Source organism: Hemitrygon akajei, chromosome 8 (assembly GCF_048418815.1).
Source record: "Hemitrygon akajei chromosome 8, sHemAka1.3, whole genome shotgun sequence".
NCBI lineage: Eukaryota > Metazoa > Chordata > Chondrichthyes > Myliobatiformes > Dasyatidae > Hemitrygon > Hemitrygon akajei.
In genome coordinates this window covers 85,728,288-85,741,410 of record NC_133131.1, presented here as the reverse complement: position 1 = coordinate 85,741,410, position 13,123 = coordinate 85,728,288, and the positions used below count along the sequence as shown (strand labels likewise).

Genomic DNA, 13,123 nt, shown 5'->3' with positions numbered 1-13,123 from the left:
ATGGAAAATGAAACTAAAAGATGTGTTGCTATACTATCAACAAAACATTTAAAATACTGCTTTGTATCATAATAAAAGTTTTGAGACCATGGAAGATGCAAATTTTAAGACAATAGGAAGTGCAACAAGATTAGACTATTATAATTTAAGCAAAAATTGTGCTTCTGAGAAAAACGTAATAAAATCATAGATTATTCAGTGCATTTTATTGTTTTGAAAGATATCTAATTTATCTTTCCTGGAGTCTGTGTGTTGTTCCTTCAAATATCCAGTATTCTGAATGCTACAAATTCTCCCACAACGTTTTAAGGCTGTTCATACAGAGACCTATTCAAGAGAAAAGTTTCCTCACATCTTGTCTTAATCTTCTAGCAATTACCTGACTTTTTCATAACTACTAAAAGTTTTTTCTTGCCTGTTGCATCAAGTACATTTTCTCTAATCTATTTCACTTTTCATACTTCCTCACTGTTATCACGAATCACTCTGATACTCATTCTAGATCACTGGCTTCTATTTACAGAATTATTGCTCATGAAGTCATTAGTTTGACCATGTAAAATATTCAATATTACAGCAGGACCAAAGTTACCTCCAATACCCCCAAACTTACCTCCAATACCCCCAAACTTCAATCCCTTAATCCCACCCCTCATCTGCTTGGCCTTTCCATTTTTTTAAAATCTAGTGACAGTGGAAGCTTTCTCATCATAAAGAACTACAATTCCCACAGTTCTTTGTAATGAGCAAAATAACAAGAAATCACACCTAACATGCCTATATTCTACACATTCTCATTTTCCTTCTGACATTAATGGTCACCATTTCAGCCCATCAAGTCTTTGCTGACTCACACAAATGTTCACTGTAACATTCTGTGTATCTCAGCTCTCATATTTTGCCTGAGGGAAGTTTTTACACTCAGTGTCCACTTTATTAGGTACACCTGTGTACCTACTTGTTAATGCAAATATCTAATCAGCCAATCACAGGGCAGCAACTAAATGCATAAAAACATACTGACATGGTCAACAGGTTCAGTTGTTCTTCAGACCAAACATCAAAATGGGGAGAAATGTGATAGAAGGACTTTGACTCCAGGATGATTGCTGGCACCAGATGCTAACATTTGAGTACCTCAGAAACTGCTGATCTCCTGGGAATTTCACGTACAACAGCCTCTAGCATTTGTGGAGAATGGTGCATAAAAGAAAAAATATCCAGTGAGCAGCAGTTCTGTGGGTGAAAATGCCTTGTTAATGAAGGAAGTCAGAGAAGAATGACTATACTGGTTCAAGCTGACAGGAGCTGACTAGAAACATAGAAAGCCTACAGCACAATACAGGCCCTTCGGCCCACAATGCTGTGCCGAACATGTACTTAGTTTAGAAATTACCTAGGGTTACCCATAGCACTCTATTTTTCTAAGCTCCATGTACCTATCCAGGAGTCTCTTAAAAGACCCTACCGTATCTGCCTCCACCACCGTTGCTGGCAGCCCATTCCATGCATTCACCACTCTCTGCGTAAAAAAAACTTACCCCTGACATCTCCTCTGTACCTACTTCCCAGCATCTTAAACCTGTGTCCTCTTGTGGCAACCATTTCAGCCCTGGGAAAAAGCCTCTGACTATCCACACAATCAATGTTTCTCATCATCTTATACACCTCTATCAGGTCACCTCTCATCCTCCATCGCTCCAAGGAGAAAAGGCCAGGTTCACCTGACCTATTCTCACATTGCATGCTCCCCGATCCAGGCAACATCCTTGTAAATCTTCTCTGCACCCTTTCCATAGATTTCACATCCTTCCTGTAGTAAGGAGACCAGAACTGAGCACAGTACTCCAAGTGGGGTCTGACCAGGGTTCTATAAAGCTGTAACATTACCTCTTGGCTCTTACACACAATATCACAGTTGATGAAGGCCAATACACCGTATGCCTTCTTAACCACACAGTCAACCTATGGACTCAGACCCCAATATCCCTGTTATATCACCATCAACCATATGAGGAACGTCTGGCAGCTCTTGGGCTGTATTTCCTGGAGTTCAGGAGAATGAGGGGGAAATCTCACAGGAACATTTCAAATATTAAAAGGCCTGAACAGATTAGGTATGACAAAGTTATTTCCCATGGTAGGGGACGAAATAAGGATTGAAGGATGTCCTTTTAAAACTGAGATGCGGAGAAATTACTTTAATTAGAGGGTGGTAAATCTGTGGAATTTGTTGCCACAAGCGGCTGTGGAGGCCAAGTCATTGGGTGTATTTAAGGCAGAGATAGACACGTTCTTGATTAGCCAGGGCATCAAAGGGTATGGGGTGAAAGCAGGGGGGTGGGGATGACTGGAAGAACTGGATCAGCCCATGATTGAATGGCAAAGCAGACTCAATGGGCCGAATGGCCTACTTCTGCTCCTAAATCTTATGGTCTAACCAACTGTTACACCACCATCAAGAACACTTCCATGCCACCTCAGGCCCAACTGTTGGGAAGTCCAAACACCTGGCTGTACTTTTGCTCCTGATGTATAGGCAGAGACTAAAGACCACAGCACCAGTGCTGAGGATAAAGAAGGTATGTTCAAGGGAGGTAAAGGAGTGCTTACAGGACTGCTTTGACGCAGTGGACTAGACAATATACGGAGATTCATCTTCAAAACGAATGAATATGCCACAGTTGTCACCGACTTCATCCAGATGTTTGGATTCGAGAACATACCCAAACCAAAAGCTTTGAATGAACCAGGGGATTCCTTAACATCTCAAATGGCTGTGATGCTTCCAGATGAGTTCAACACTTTTAATGCACACTTTGAAAGGGAGAATAAAACTACACCTATGTGAATCCCTGCAGCATCTGGTGACACTTTGATCTCTGTCTCGGAAGCTGGCATCAGAACATCTTTCAAGAGGATGAACCCTCACAAAGTGTTAGGCCCTAATGGTGTACCTGGAAGGACTCTGAAAACCTGTGTCAACCAACTGGAGAAAGTGTTCAAGAACATCTTCAATCACTCACTGCTGCAGTCAGAGGTTCCCATCTGCTTCAATATGGCAACAATCATACCAGTGCTCAAGAAGAGCAGGGTGAGCTGTCTCAACGACCATCGCTCAGTGGTAATCACATCTACTGTGATGAAATACTTTGAGAGTTTGCTCATGGCTGGAATCAACTCCTGCCTAAGCAGGGACCTGAACCTGCTGCAATTTGCCTAACTTCACAATAGATCTACAGCAGATGCAATCTCACTGGCTTTCCACTCAGCCTTGGATCATTTGGACAAAAGTAATACCTATGTCAGGCTGCTGTTTATTGATTACAGTTCAGCATTCAACACAAACGTATCTTCAGATCTAACCAACAAGCTCCAAAACCTAGGCCTCTGTACCCCTCCCTCAGCAACTGGTTCCTTGACTCTCTCACCAGGAGACCACAGTCTGTGGGGTTCAGAAATAACATCTCCTCCTCGACAAAAATCAATTCTGGTTTAGCCCACTACTCTATTCTCTCGACACCTACTACTGTATAGCTAGGCATTGCTCAAATGTAGCTATAAATTTGCCAGTGACACAACTATTATTGGCAGAATTTCAGATGGTGACAAGGAGGTGTACAGGAGCAAGATAGATCAGCTGGTTGAGTGGTGTCACATCAACAACCTTGCACTCAACACCAGAAAGACCAAGGAATTGATTGTGGACTTCATGAAGAGATCAAGGGATGATGCAACAGACCTCATCAAGGGATCAGAAGTGGAAAGAATGAGCAGCTTCAAATTCCTGGGTGTCAACATCTCTGAGGATCTATCCTGGCCACAACATATTGATGCAATTACAAAGAAGGCACGACAGGAGCTATATTTCATCAGGAGTTTGAGGAGGCTTGGTATATCACCAATGACACTCGCAAATTTCTACAGATGTACTGCGGAGAGCATACTAATTGGTTGCATCACCGTCTGCACAGGATCAGAAAAAACTGCAGGATGTTGTAAACTCAGCCATCTCCATCACAGCCACTAGCCTCCCCAACATCGGACACATTCAAAAGGTGAAGTCTCAGAAAGGCGGCGTCCATCATTAAGGACCTCCATCACCCATCAAGGAGATAAAGGAGCCGGAAAACACACACTCAATGTTTCACAATTAGTGAACCCATGAACACTACCACACTATTCTTCCTTCTCTTTCTTTACTACTCATTTAAAATGAAGATGCTTTCAAAAATAATAAAAAGTTTCTAAATACCAAAATATTACTAAGAAGAGCAGTAAACATTAAAAAAAAAACTAAATCAAACCTTTAAAACTACATCAATTCTCTTAGGTATACGGTCCTGTAATTTTATTAGAAATGAGCTCACAGGTTGTTCCAAGCTTCTTGGAGAATCTGCTCAGTTCCTCTGCAGATTTTGATTGTCTCGTTTGCTCCTTCCTCTCCAGGTAATCCCAGACTGCTTCAATGATGTTGAGACCAGGGCTTTGTGGAGCCCATACCATCTGTTGCAGAACTCCTAGTTTTTCTTTTCGCTGAAGATAGTTCTTTATGACCTTGACTGTGTGTTTGGGGTCATTTTCCTGCTACAGAATGAAGTTGAAACCAATCAGATGGTACTGCTTGATGGATGAAAATTGTATTTTTCAGCATTGAGGATTCCATTAATTCCAACCAGATCACCAACTCCATTTACAGAAATACAGCCCCAAAGCTTTAGGGAAGCTCCACTGTGCTTCACTGTTGGCTGCAGACCCCAGCTCTCTACAGAGAAACTGCCTCCTGTTTCAGCCACTATTTTTAATTTTGGCTTTGTTTCCACTTCAGAACAATGGCTTTTTGACAGCATCTCTTCCATGCAGACCACTTCTGACAAGACTTCTCCAGACTGTAGAGAAATGTACTTGGGTCCCTGTGGTTTGTGCAAGTTTAGAGCCGATAGCTTGGCTGGACTTCCGATTTAGAAGAGATGTCAGTTTCATGTATCGCTCGTCTGCTGCACTCAGTTTCTGTGGCCAATCATTGTATTTCTGGTCCTCAACCCTGCCCATTTCTCTCTACTTCTTGCTGCAAAATTTCCACTTGGGAGAGGCCTTGTTGACGCAGGATGACCGCAGGATTGTGTCTTGTTGCTATGCTCAGTCTTGCCATGGTGTAAGAATTGATAACTCTAAGGTGAAACTGTCACATCGGCTCACCGTTTAGTTTGGCTGTTCTTCACCCACTTTGATTCCCTCTAAACCTATTTCTTTCAGTTCATTCAACTTATTATGTCATTGTTCATTAGCACCTGTTTGTTATCCTTCTTTAATCACACACTGGGCTACATACCTATAAAGTAATCAAGCTTTTATTTGGAAAGTGGTCTATTACTTAATGTTATTTTCTTTAACAAAATACAAAACATTCTCTGGAACATTTAATTTTTTGGAAAATGAATGTTTGGAAATCTAAAATTTGCTCTTTTCTACTGACACACTAATGCAGAAGACAAAAAAAAAACAGATAAAACAAAACTTATACAAAAATATCTGATGCCTAAGACTCTTTACTTAAGACTAAGTTATATTTTTATTATGTATTGCAATGTACTGCTGCCACAGAACAACAAATTTCACAACATATGCCAGTGATATTAACTCTGATTCTGCTTATTGCATTACAACAGTAGTGTGCAGTTGACCATCCCAGAATGAACAGCAAGTCAAACCTTAAAGTGGTTGAGCTACAGCCGTAGAAAACCACACCAGGTTCCACTCCTGTGCATAATCAAGTGGACACTGAATGTAGATTCTATTATGCTCATAGTTTATCCCAAGGTCCAGGAAACTTTTGGAAATTCAGAAAGAACCTGGCCCAATAAAGAGAACCTAGATATACCAATCCATTCATTAGGACTCTCTTCAACTTGTCTGTCCTCATTCTTTAAATTGATTTGTGATGATATTCCTATCCTGAATATGCATTTATCACATCAGAAGTTGTCATGTAACTGTTATGTTCACTATTATATTTATTCAGCTGATGGTCTTTGAGACATCTGAACAGTGGTAGTGACAGCAGCCATCCCTGTTAAGCATGGGACAAGCTTAAGTGATTCCATTCAAATCAAAGCCCATAATTCATATGCAACTCTCCTCTATTCACTACATTTTTCTGATGAAATTACACTGCTTTTATCAAAAATGGCTGTAATTCTTTCACAAGTTCTATTTCATCTGCTCTTTAAAGCAGACTGTTTTCTGAATAAATTGACTTTGTATGAATCAAACTGCTGTGAACCCAAGCATTTACCCTACCCTGAACTCAGTGGGTTCAACACCTTCCCCTGTGCCATAAATTTATATAATTATATGCTTGCCTTTTTATAGAACGTACAATATAAAAACAGGACAATAGCTAAACCACTCAGTTGCAGCATTTTTCATACTTTACACAAGCCTAAGTAGGAGAAAGATGTGAAAGCTTGATCCAGGTCACACTATATGCATATTTTTGCCACAAGCTCAAGATTCCTTTCACAAACCAGAGAAAACCTGCAAATGCTGAAAATCCAAGCAACACACACAGACTGTTGGAGGAATTATAGATGCTGCCTGGTCCTGCTCAGTTCCTCCAGAATTCTGTGTGTGTTCCCAAGATTTCTTTTGTACTCGAGATGCAATGTAGTGCAAATAACTTCTATTCTCAATAACTGCTTCCCTTAAGGAGGCAATCGATGTCTCTCAACCAGATACATTATTTGCAGAAGGTCCTGAATACTTTCATAAACACAAACAAAAAAGTGCTTGGTTCATGGATAAAATACTCCACCAGTCTGCATATCCCATTTCAGAGTGGAGAAAAGAATATTAAAAAGTTAAAACTGAGCACTCACTTGCACAAAGTAGAGGAAATCTAAAACTCAATCCCCAGGAAACCTGCTGAATGCAACCAAAATTGTCAGCGATTTATATGGATAGATCTTTCATTGGGCAAGGGTCATAGGCATAACAGAATCAAGGCAAGCAAAATAAAGATCAATCAAGGTCTACTTGAATGATGGTACAAAATCAAGAGGCTGAGTGGCCTGCCTCTGTTTTTCCAATGGCTTTACGATACTGTTACTTACCCCATGCTCTTTTGCTGCAGTGGCCACTCTGTAGAGAATATCTTCTTCCACAAAAGGTCTCACTGCATCGTGGATGATTACAACTTCAGGTTTCATCAGCCATGACTGATGAGGCTGATTTTCCACAAATGCTTTTAGCCCATTAAAAATAGACTGGTGACGAGTAAGCCCACCTACAACAACTGTTGTGCGTGAGTGACCGAATTGGCCTATTACAGAATTCATGAATTCAAAGTTCTGTTGTGACACCACCACCACAATTTCTTTGATCCAATGAACCCTACAAAGCAAAGACAAAATTATTAAAATGGAAACTGCAAAAATTTTTCAGAAAATAGGTATCAAATTATTACTATCACACAAGCCAAGAATACGATAACTTTAGATCAATTATGAAAAAAATTAGAAACCATTTTCTTTTTAACTGCTAAAATATTAATATGGATATCAAAATTAACCAAACTTGATGATCATTAATTTCTAAAATTGTTATTGTATTTTATTCCTCACAAGTCTGCTTATATATATTATAAAATCCATCACCCACTCCAAATTTCATCCTTGTATTTTATTGTTTTCAAGGTTCATTGATGCAGTAAAAATATCAATATTTAGGTGCATTGTACATTCAGATACAGAGATTTCAATATATTCAACAGCTTGTGTGTGGAGAAAAAATGAGCAAAGTTTTTCTTTAAACATGAGAACAGAAGAAATGGAAAGATTGAAGTGTTGCATTGCACAACAGATAACTGGATATTATATGCTTAACAGATTGAGCAGTATTTTAAAGCAAATGAAACAGCCAACGAGAAGCAAGTGCCAACTTTGCTGAGTGCATTGGATTTAAAGGCATACAGTTTGCTTTGAAATTTAACTGCTCCAACCAAACCAAGAGAAACGAGCTTTACCGATAATGTGAAAGTAATATAGGAACATTTAGAAGCAAAACCATTGTTCATTACAGAATGCTTTAGGATTCATAAGAGGAATCAAAGGGAAGGGGAGCCCACTTCACTGTACATGGCTGAATTAAAGAGATTATCTGAGCACTGTCAATGTAATGAAAGGCTTAATGATGCAATGAGAAATTGTCTAGTTTGTGGAATCACAAGAAAGCATTCAAAACAAGCTCCTAACTGAAGCACAACTTACGTTTTAAAAAGCAGTTGAACTAGCTATGTCAATGGAAACAGCAGCAGGAGACGCAATTGAGTTGCAGTCAGAAATGAAAGTGATCGTGAACAAAATTGCAATGTCTCAACAGAAACCGGTCTGGTGGAACAAACTGGGTTACCATTGTGGCAGGAGCTCACATACATCAGAACAATGCAGATTTCAAGGCGAAACTTGCAGGAAATGCAACAACGTGGGAAACATACAAAGAGCATGTCGGGCAGACAAAAATAAATGGACTGCGTAGGGCAGGGGTGTCAAACTCATTTTAGGTCACGGGCCGGATTGAGCAAAATGCAGCTTCATGCGGGCCGGATCAGTCGGACGCGTGCGAACGCAGCTTTCGTTGCCTCCGTTTTTTCAGCCTGCTCTCATGTGTCTCAGTCTCTGCTATAACTACAAAGTGTTTCACTTTACAAATTCTGTTTCTTATGAAGAAGACTGCCGAGCAAGACTGCCGAATAAACACTAAAAACCCTGAAAACCTGGTACCTGAATAAACTCAGCATTAGCCATATCATACGCCATAGGCGCTTCGATTACTGGGGCCAGCTATAATAGTAATTAGATATTATCTCGCGGGCCAAAGATAATTCCACCGCGGGCCGGATTTGGCCCGCGGGCCTTGAGTTTGACATATATGGCGTAGGGTAAGGAAAACGATAAAAAGTCAAATTACAGTTTCAAAAAGTGCACTAATCTGCTTGCTGTTGATGAAAAATCTGATAAGGATGATAGTAATGCATGAGTTGACTCGAGATTTACAATGTGAAAACCAATAATAGACAAGCAATACAACTTATACTTGAAGTGAACGGCAAATTAATTAACAGGAGAGCCAGCACTGAGGAGATGTTAGTGGCTGAGACAACTACAAACTGATTGGATATCTATCCACAATTTGCATACCACATTCCTTGAAATTAGAGTCAACTAAAAGCAAATTAAGAAAAGTACTGGGGGGATGCCACAAACGTCTCCATTCCAAACACCATGAACTATTGCCCAACACAGGGCAAACTGGTGTTGGTGCCAACCTCTGTGCTTCTGGTTGGAAAGCATATGGAACCAAAGAACCGTGCAGCTCAGAGTAACTGTGAAAGTGACAAAAGCTGTGGTCTGACTCCAACAATTCTTTGTAGGAAACATATCTGAGAATGCTTCTGTTATTCAGGCAGATACTTGTGATATGTGGCTTGGTTTTAAGCTGGAAGCGAGTTCAAGGAGCTTCAGGAAAGTTGCAAGCATCCAACTTTTTTTTTGAGTATAAAGAACCAGAACCTACTCTACATGCATTAAGGTTGTTCCATGAACTTCAAGTGGGAGACAAAAAGCTGCTTGTAAAAGTAGATACAAAAACCAAAACCAGCTGGATGAATGAAAGGCCTAAAAGGAAGGAGTCAATGGAGATACAAAAGAAAACAGATTCATCTGATGATGTTGTGGATAAGGAAACCAAGAGGAGAGATCAGATCGTAAAAGACTGATAAGAGAATACTCCAGTGAACCTAATGGACCTTCCAGAGATAAAGATGAACAGAATAGTAGGAGGAAAATTAATAATTTACTTTGCTGTGAATGTCTGCATAATAGGTGTATTTTCTAGTATGTTGTGTATATAGTTGAGATACATTCTCTGTTGAGTTGGTGTTTAGCAAGGAGTGCTGTGTATTTAATATTTCTGTAGTATTTGAGTGATACTGCAAACATTATTTGATTAAGCATTCTTGTCTATTTAAATAATTCATCATGGGTTATATAAGTGAACTGAATATGTCATGATGCTACCACCAGCCATCCAGGTTCAGGGGTTCAGCTCAGGGTTAACAGCCCTGACTGGTCAAAAAAAAAACATTGTTCCAGAAACAGCAATGAAGAATCCTCCTTTGTCTGTGTGCGACAGTGTGGACAGACAGAGATGCAGGACCTTCATTGTAGCCCTCAATGCCTGTGGCGTAACAGGCAGCAAGTAAGCAAGTTCTGAAAGTAGATCAATACCCTCTGCCCAGGTTAGAGAATACCTTTGCAAACCTTTCTGGAGGGGAATCCTTCAGCAAAGAGGACTTAGCTGAGGCTTACTTACAGATGGAGATGGAAGAAGAGTCCTCAGCACTTTTCACCATAAACACTCAGAAAGGGCTTTATCGTTGTAATAGGCTTATTTTTGGGTAGCATCTGCACCTGCACTCTGGAGAAAGCTGGGTGTTGCAAGACTGCCAGGCACTCAGTGGTACCCGTATGTCATCATTGTTACTGGTGAGGATGACAAGGAACATCTCTAAAATCTCAAGACAGTGTTAAAACATGCCCTCTTCCCATTGCTACCATCAGGGAGGAGGTGTACAGGAGCCTGAAGGCACACAATAAATATATATTTACTGTAATTCCTTTTTTATTATGTATTGCAATGTGCCGCTGCCGCATAATTAACAAATTTCACAACATATACAGGTGATATTAAACCTGATTCTGAAGCTTGCCTTATTGTATAGTTGCAGTGATGTCAAATGTTATGAGTGATGGAAGTGAACGCCCCACAGCCTTTCCATCATGTTCCTTTACCGCTTCAGAGAAAAATTACGCACAGATTGATTAAAAAGGCCTCAAGTCTAGTCTGGGGTGTAACATACTTCAACCAGTACCTGTATGGGAGAGAGTTTACCCTCATTACTGATGAGTGTCCATTTTCAATCCAGTTTCTGCCCAATCAAGCCCAGTTTTATGAAATTATTAGACTCAATGCACCATATTGAATCTGAGAGTGTATTTCTCCAATTCTGCAGAATGCATGTCTTCAATGCTTTACTTTGTAACAGTAATATTTTTAAACCATGTCAAAGTGCTTCACATGATTTTATCAAACAAAAATAGTATCAAGCAGTATAAGAAAATATTAGGACTCATCATGACTGCAAACCTTCATGTAAATAGGTAGACTTTAAAGTGGAGCTTAAAGGGTTAAGGAGAGATACGAGGCAGAGAGGTATAGGGATAAAATTCCAGAGTTTAGTGGAGGTCTGCTCAGATATAAAATAGCCAATAAAACCCAAGCCTGCCTGAGCACATTTTTTTTTCCCTTTCCCATAGGAAACAAAGAAACTGGAGTAGAAGTAAAGTATGTTGGGCCCCTAATCCTGCTCTGCATTCTTTAATTTCATGCCTGAACTTCTACCTCAAGGCCCTGCCTTATTCCAACACCGTTCAATTCCATGATACTGTCCTTAAAATCTTGCATTATGCTACACACAAAAAAATTCACAGCACATGTCAGTGATAATAAACCTGATTCTGATTCCTTTTTCTATGACTGGGCTGTCCTTTGGAATAGAATTCCAAATACTATATTCACCATCCTCTTGAGTGAATGGATTTTCCTCTTTTCAGTCCAAAATAGTGCACCCTTTATACAAACGCAAGTATTTTGGCATTCACATCTGAAAACAAACCTAAGTGGGTTCATTCGTCTCCCTCCTATGAGTGAATGTCACTGCAAACTTGAAGTTGCCACCTTGGAAAGGAACCCAATTTTGATCAATGATCCCCATTTATTTCAATAAGTGCCACACCTCAGCAGAGATGCCAAGTGAAACTTGAAATTGACACCTGTTAGTAAGTCCCCCATAGCTCAACCAAGTCCAACTGAACCCATACACATAGAGTTGTCAGTATCCTCAGGCTTCAGGCAGACAAGTACCCTGGGGATTTGGGCAACAGACAATTAGAAGAGTAATGAAATCTCGGAAAAACAGACAGCTGGGTGGGATGGCAAAAGACAAGGAGAAAGAAAAATATTAGGAGTATTTTAAATTTAAAGCAACTTTCAGAATGCCTGCAGCCTGACTTGGCAATAGTTTTGGTTCACTTCAGCGATCCAAGTATCTTCTACGTGATAAATAGGGGTTTGGGGACCAAGCGCTCTGGTGCTTGGGATGCGCAGACAGTGCATTGCTGTGTGAAATGAAAGTCTGTTTCTTTGTAAAGGTGTAGCCCTCTCAGTGACGTCAGGGCGGGGTGGAAGTTGTGTAAATCTCCCAAGCACTTCCACTCACCTCTCAAAAGCTTCCAGGGTAAGGCTGATGAGCGGTCTCTGGAAGAGGCGGCAGAACTGCTTAGGGATTGCCGTTCCCATTCTCTCCCCACTACCGCCCGCAGGCAGCACAGCCGCCACGGAGAAATCGAGTTCCTGGCTTTCGCCGGCCTGTTCACTCGGGCCGGATAATTTGCAAAGAAGAGGCCAGTGCGGTTGCGAATCACTTCCTGCCCACGCCATCAATTAGGTCAGGGAAACCGTTTTACAAAGTGATGCACAGGGTATGTTATCAGAACCTGACAAAACTTTACAGCCTCACGACGAGTTCCTGCAAAAAAAAATGTTTTGGCGCTCTCTTGAGGATGGGCACAGCTGTTCGGTGCGGGTGATTGACAGTCGCCAGGCGTAGGTGATGGGTCGGTATCGGGCAATTCCTGTAATTCCCTTCCAGCTGTACCTGAATCTCGCACTTAAGTAAATATAGTTCTTGCAAATAAAGAAGCGATTATGCAGATAATACACCGGGGTGGACCCTGAAAATGGCTGCGATAAAGTGGCGCTGTGTGAGAATCCCGTACCTGTTCAGGCAGGTGCTGCTTGCCGCCGCTTTTTCCCCCCAATTGGGATGATGGTCTATGCGCACGCAGATTCTCAGCAAGTGAGATAATGGTTTTTAATCTCACTGCTGGTTTTATATAATCTTGATTAAATGTTAAAATTGGGTAGAACACAAATACATTTTATGTTGTTTTGAAGAATGCCATAAGACCTGTTTTCTCTAGAAAAGTGGACCAGGATACAAATC

The 13,123-nt window shown here is 40.6% G+C and overlaps 1 protein-coding gene across 3 annotated transcripts in view; it reads right to left on the bottom strand.

Moving 5' to 3' along the window:
• Positions 1-12,830, bottom strand: part of crppa (CDP-L-ribitol pyrophosphorylase A) — a 297,164-nt gene extending 284,334 nt beyond the window's left edge. For all 3 annotated transcript variants that reach the window (XM_073054131.1, XM_073054132.1, XM_073054133.1), the window contains exons 1-2: positions 12,338-12,830; positions 7,113-7,392 (exon numbers count right to left, since the gene is read on the bottom strand). In XM_073054131.1, coding sequence (XP_072910232.1) covers positions 7,113-7,392; positions 12,338-12,558 — 501 coding nt within the window. In that variant the 5' untranslated portion in view covers positions 12,559-12,830. The remainder of the gene's footprint in view (positions 1-7,112; positions 7,393-12,337) is intronic.
• Between the last annotated feature and the right edge of the window lie 293 nt (positions 12,831-13,123).